Source organism: Pavona decussata, unplaced genomic scaffold (assembly GCF_977016875.1).
Source record: "Pavona decussata unplaced genomic scaffold, jaPavDecu1.1 SCAFFOLD_1, whole genome shotgun sequence".
Taxonomy (NCBI): Eukaryota; Metazoa; Cnidaria; class Anthozoa; order Scleractinia; family Agariciidae; genus Pavona; species Pavona decussata.
Genome location: NW_028145425.1, coordinates 185726 through 192500, shown reverse-complemented (window position 1 = coordinate 192500; position 6775 = coordinate 185726). Strand labels below are relative to the sequence as shown.

At 39.4% G+C, this 6775-nt stretch overlaps 1 protein-coding gene across 3 annotated transcripts in view; it reads left to right on the top strand.

Annotated features, from left to right (window-relative positions):
* The window catches only part of LOC146490092 (uncharacterized), a 23101-nt gene extending 19389 nt beyond the window's left edge, over positions 1 to 3712 (top strand). For all 3 annotated transcript variants that reach the window (XM_085104306.1, XM_085104232.1, XM_085104383.1), the window contains 2 exons: positions 1 to 558; positions 2196 to 3712. The exon at positions 1 to 558 is cut by the window's left edge and continues 434 nt beyond it. In XM_085104306.1, coding sequence (XP_084960432.1) covers positions 1 to 558; positions 2196 to 2869 — 1232 coding nt within the window. In that variant the 3' untranslated portion in view covers positions 2870 to 3712. The remainder of the gene's footprint in view (positions 559 to 2195) is intronic.
* Positions 3713 to 6775: the final 3063 nt, after the last annotated feature.

Below are 6775 nucleotides of genomic sequence, written 5' to 3'. Positions count from 1 at the left end.
GAAGAAACATCAATGAAATTATCGCACTTGGGATTGATCAGCTACGCCTTCTGAGAAATTGTCTCTGTCACCGGAACAATTCTAAGATAGACAAACTCACATTTGACAAGTTTATGAAACACGCTAAAGATGCTTTCAAAGCCCTTGGAGTCACCACAGATCTGATTGATGCTATCAGGTGTTTGAACGAGTCGTCCTTTCCTACTAACGAAGTTCGTAAATTGGAGCAAGGTATTAAAGACGAGACTACGGCATACATCAAGTTTCTCGAAGGAGTAAGCTCCGATATCGAGGATTTAAGACAACTTTCAACTGCCATAAAGCGGAAAGTAGGTGAGACCGCTAACAAAGAAGACATCGCTGCGTTGAAGCAAAAGATAGACGAGTTAAAAATGGAGCAAGGCGGAGTTGACGGGAAGGAAGTTCCGGCGCACGCTAAGATTCTTATTGGTGTAACTTCAGATATTGAAGATATAAAACAGAAAATGGAAAGTGAAACTGCAAGCAAGAACGACATCCTTGAGTTGAAGCAAATGATCATGAGATTAAACAGCACAGGTACGTGATAACTTGACTCTGATTGGCTTTTCAAATAAATCATTATGGTTAGACCATAGAAATTAAAGTCGCACCTGTAAGGAAAGTTTATCTAGTAGTTTATTTGAGATCCAATATCTTTTTCCTAGGATAAGAAATGGGAATAAAGTAAAAGGCCTCGCTAAAAGCAAATTTATCCCAAAATGACTATGCCTCGATTAAATTTAAGACTCGCACTTTACTCGTTAAACAACTCAAGCAAATGCACGCGCGAGAGAAAACTGCAAAGTGGCAAAAAAAGGTCCACTTGATGATGGAAAATCAGTGCCTATTTTAGAAATCGGTAAACTTTGTCCATTTTAACTGTGAAAAGAGTCGTATAGGAGAGATGTTTTACTCTTCTTTATAGCGGGGAAATCTCATTAATTTGCAGGGGAACGCATTAACGCCGGAGACGTCATTGTCTTGATTTCAGAAATAAAATGCGGTGGATTCCAATTAACGTACTGTGGAATGCATTAATTATAATAAAAGGGTGTCATGTTCTATTTAAGGCTTACCAAAGGGTTATAAGCCAGATTGACATGTTTATCAACGATGCGATGTTCTAATTTTATCCGGTATGGTAGTCATTGTCGGTATAACCGGTGTGAGTGGTTAAGCACGGCAAAAAAATATACTGTTTACGCACCGAAGCAAATGAGCCAACTATCCAAAGTGGTCATCGCCTGATCTTTGAGATGTAAACCTGCGATCCAAACTGACCAGCAGTCATTTTCCTGCCACCTGAGAATAAGTCTCCTATACTAGTGGGACAAATTTTAACACCATCGACTGTTGTAGTTGGAAAAAAAAATTAATATCTGCATACAAACGTTTGGAAATTGAATTATCCCGAAGAAACGGAACAAATATTGATATTATGACGTCAGCGTTTATAATTTGTTTTGTGATACCATAACTGAAGGCAATACGCATTCTCATCGGCATCCGTGGATCTCGGGAGATCATGGATCCGCCCCGGAGGTTAGAGCATCGTCTGCTGCGGCTGTGCAGACCGATGCGGGACTGGCAGACTCTGCCACAGGTGGTGCTGGTGAAGGGGCTGTTGGATGAAGATGGTGGCTGGCGATTCGTCAGACCAGCGCGTTTCTTCTCCGCAGTCTGCCGCTGCCTTTCTTGAGTGTGCATTACGCAGTATTGCAGTATTGCAGTATCGAAAGTATCGAAACAACCCATATTTCTCAGAGAAACCCAGTATCAATGATACCGATACTGTCACGGTAACCAAAGAAAGACCATGTTTTCGCCATAGCGACGGCTGCTTAAACACGAAGGCGCGCTATAAAAGGAGGCTTCCTAAGAAAGCCAATTGCTCAGTTAATTAACAGGAGGTAGTCGGAGAGAAAAAATTGAAAAGGTGTAGGAGGAGTAACAGTTTGATGTAGTGTTGAATCGTACGAAATTATTGTGAGATTGAGCTCTTGCAGGGTTTTACAGAAAGTATTCAGAAATGAGTTCTCTTATGTGTGTTAATAGAAGAACATTGTTCCAGAACGACGTTTGCAGAGGATAATTTATCCTAAAACTTACATAATTAAGTAAAGTGATTTTGTATGATCAGTACTGATGCCTTTCTTTACGCAATACCTTACCAGGGAACCAAAGGGAAGACGAAGACGAAGAAGGCAACGAGACAAAAGAAGTGGCAGCAATAGCAGCAACAGCACATGATGCCGTTGATGATGATTACAATGATGAAGATTATGATGAAGTTAATGAAATAGCTGACTTTATCAATGCGCTTACTTTCTTAGAAGAAGAAGAAGAAGAAGAAGAAGAAGAAGAAGAAGAAGAAGAAGAAGAAGAAGAAGAAGAAGAAGAGGAAGAAGAGGAAGAAGAAGAAGAAGAAGAAGAAGAAGAAGAAGAAGAAGAAGAAGAAGAAGAAGAAGAAGAAGAAGACGACGAGACAGAAGAAGTAACAGCAATAGCAACGACAGAGGATTATGGCGTTGATGATGATTACGATGATGAAGAAGATTATGATGAAGTTAATGAAATAGCTGACATTATCAGTGCGCTTATTTTCTTAGAAGAAGAAGAAGAAGAAGAAGAAGAAGAAGAAGAAGAAGAAGAAGAAGAAGAAGAAGAAGAAGAAGAAGAAGAAGAAGAAGAAGAAGAAGATGGAGAAGGAGAAGAAGAAGGAGAAGGAGGAGGAGGAGAAGAATTTGATAATGACGAAGATTATACTGATGATAATGATGATGATGACGACGATGGCGAAGAAGAAGAAGAATTTGATGATGAAGAAGATTGTGACGATGATGAATGATGATGATGATGATGATGATGATGATGATGATGATGATGATGATGATGATGATTACAACTACGATGATTACGACCAAGAGACCAGTGCAAAAAAATTAACGGATCGAGGAGGAAGAACAGCAATAGTAGCAGCCGGACCAGCAGCAGCAGAAAAGGATGTACAAGATGGACGAGAAGACAAGAATGGCGCAGACGTAACCTCAAAAGGAGAAGAAGACGAGCGACGGAATACGAACATTTTGAAGAAAATGATGAACATGGTGGTGAAGAAAATTAAGAAGACACGATAGAAGAATTTGTAGCAATAGCGGTTTTATAAAAATGATACGGTAGTCTAGATATAGTTTATATCAAATACAAGACATTTTACACATAATTTCAATAGAAAAGCATTTTTTGAAGGACATATTGTATCCTATTATCCTTCACCTTTCGACGAACAGTCCTCTGATCTTGATTTATGTATCCTTAAAATGTCTCCTTGTTGTGTTATTAAACCCATGGCGTTACTTTTTCGCCTTACAACCTTTTTATATATTTATTTTTATTCAAGTGTTCATTGTTTAGGCTGTTACAGTCACTGTGAGAAACCTGTTCCTACGTTATTGTAAATGAATGGAACGGAGGCAGGCAAGAATGGCAAAAGAAGGACAAAAAAAAAAAACAAAAACAAAAAAAAAAAAAAAACAGCGAGGGCTCTTTGCCACTGAGCAAACCTCGTTTTTCATTCAATGAAAATCGTTTTTTTGGCATGTTTTGGTGTTTGTATTTAATTAATGAGTTGCAGTGGTCAGCAATTGTTATGCGTCCTGGTCTATCCACTGGAATAAATATTATAGCCTGACGATGAAACGATCACTTCCGCTCTGCGTGTTAAAGGGGAAAAGCCGTGCTCAGAGGGAACTTTTTTCCCACCTGAACTCAATCGGAGGATAAAGAACAGCATTTTGTTTGAAGCCAGGGTCCAGTTGCATAAGGCACTCTAGGATAAGTACGAGTTCTGCAGTCGGTCCCTGTATTCCGAACCATTTTCTCACGCCGTCGTTGTGTTCCTTATCCTCCATAAACTGTCTTAAGGAAAGTGAAACCATGAAACGACTGCAGAAAAATCCCACTTATATGAAAGTGCTTTCGGCAACAAGGACCTAAGGACACATTCATGAAGCCCTCCTAAATTAAGATGAATCCTAAATTTTGTTTCTGAATAATAGTCTTTCGTTAAGAAGCAATGTTCAGGATACATCCTTACTTTTGAGGGAACGTTCATGAATCCTGACCCTGGTCCTCAAAGGGACGTCTGCATCCCTGAAATACTTTACCTCCCAAATTTGAAAGTTGGCAAGTTTAACCAGAAGCAAACAATACGCAGGTATTCGGCGGTGCGTACCACTACAAGACAAAAGATAGGCAAAAGAAAATGATGTATTTAAAAATCAACAGTGGTATAAATTGAACAATGGCGTGTACTTTGGTACCGTAGATAATCTCCTGACAAAGTTTGCGTTAAAGGCATTCTTATAAATACGCCAAAGGAACCGCTGTCATGCCTCCATAAACTCAATCTTAAGGGCATGCAAAAGATCGTGATGCAGTCCTTTGGTGGATGTTCCCATTCACAGGGACAGTCACGTGCCTGACATGATGCACGTGGCGGATTTTATTGTCCCAGGTATTATAATAAGGTTCAAACGACAAGTAGTACTTTAATAAAACTGGACATGCAGGCGAGTCGGGACACTGTAAACAGCAATGGACTCAAGTATGCAACCTGACCGAAATTCGACAGTGCGCCATAAGCGAACAAGTGGGTCATGCTTACGTTATTCTGTTACGTCGGATATTTGTATAGCCTAAATAAGCAGACGTTGTTATGCGTTACTACCGCTGGTCTCCCCGAGGACCAAAGAGATTGTGTGAAGGCCTTGAGTCTTGTTAAGACATCCTTGAACGGTTTACAACATTAATGTAGCTATAGAAGACTGCCAAAGAAATGAGGTTGTTTAAAGCTGTCAATTTCTTTCTCAGCAGGTTGCCTCTAGTAAAAAAAAAGTCTAATCCAAACTAAATGAGGTATTGGTCAAGTTAGGTCTAGGTCATTGGTGTAGGATAACGAATTAACTAAGACAACATGATTACAACATAGATTAATTGATGTAAAAACTGTAAAATAATTCACTAATTACATGTTGATTCGAGGATCTTTTTTTCTCTTTTGGAACATTAAATGGGTATATTTGCCTCCTAATTTAGAAGTATTTTAAAAGTCTAGGGTAAGTAGATACCTAATTTCGTCTTCATCACTTAAGTTGGCGATAAAACGATAATTTTTGGAAATGAGAGAATCGAGTTCATGTCAAAGGTTATCATACTCTTGGCAATACATTAAAAATGCCGTTCGTCCTGTCTGCACTTTCTTTTGAAGATTAAGCATGTTCTGTGATGCCCCTTTATTTTCGTATTTCCTAGTTTGTTTACGCCAAAAAAAAAAAAAAAAAAAAATGAATCCCTAGTCGCAATTTCCTAATACTTATTGTGTGTGCTGGGTTTCTGGTTGTCTTGAGATGACCAGATGAAGTCATTTCTGTCCCTAAATATGTTTCTCTGTCAACGATATGTAATGACAAGATGGTAATGGTAATGGTAATGCATTTATATACCACATTTTCTATTCATATATATTCAAATGCGGTTTGCATCAGTATTTGTCCATTAGCGACCTCATCCTACCCACCCAACCCATGAAATCATGAAACAGCACAAAGGCCAGACCAGCACACCGGGAACTCCATGCCCTACTCTTTGCGATTAGTGTCTGGGTTCTTTAACGTCCCACAGGGTTATGAACATTGAAGTGCTGTGAGACGGGACCTACGGTTTATCGTCCTTATCTGAGAAGACCAGAAAGTCCAACCATTTGCAGATGTCATTACAAAGGCAGCACTTTCTCCTCAGTTATTTAAAGACCCTGCCTTATTTAAAGATCCGGCCGGGGTTTGAACCCACGACTTTTCCGCACGGTAGTCCGATGCTCAATCAACTGAGCTAACCGGTCGGCGGTTAGAAAGATCAAAGCATTAAATGAAGAAATGAAGTCGCTGGATGTGGAGTTCTTAGTTTAAAAAGCTCCAGAAGCGTGACGGCTGAAAAACGAACGGAAAATGTCAGTACAGAGCATTTTTAGAAGTATGCGAAAGTAAAATACAGTCAGTATTTTAAACGAATACTCTGTCAGTGGCGTCAGAGAAAATTAGTCTTAGTGCGAGACTATCGTTCTGTTGCTTTTAAATTTTAAATTAAACTTTGAATTTTTTATACGTATCCGCTAAATCATGTGGCTGTGACGTTTATTCTTAGAAGCCCACTTAATATGGACACTCGGATAATACGGACACTTTGGCATGTCCTTTTGATATCCAAATTAACCGGGTTCAACTGTACCTAACTTTCCAGCTCACAGTTTTGCGAGGACAGAGTGTATACAATATTGACCTCTGTATTGCCAGGGAAAGTTACAAATGAACTGCTACAGCACAACTCGTTAATTTCTTTGAATATTTTAGCAGTTAAACTTTCAACGAATGTTACTACAGTCGAACCTCCACTAACGGCCACCTCTTCACAACGGCCACCTCTCTACAACGGCCACATTTTTTTGTCCCGGCGGACAGTCCATACATTAGCTCTTGTTTAAACTTCTCTACAACGGCCACCTCTCTACAACGGCAACGACCAATAAAGTGCGTCCCCAACTGCCAAAATAACCTCTCGACAACGGCCAGTACAGTTCTTTTTTGTAAAAAAACACCTTTTTATAAACTGTTGCAGTAATCGACATTTATCTTCGGAACATTACGTTTCTGTATCCATTTTAACGATATACGTATTTTGATTGTGTTCCATTTAAATG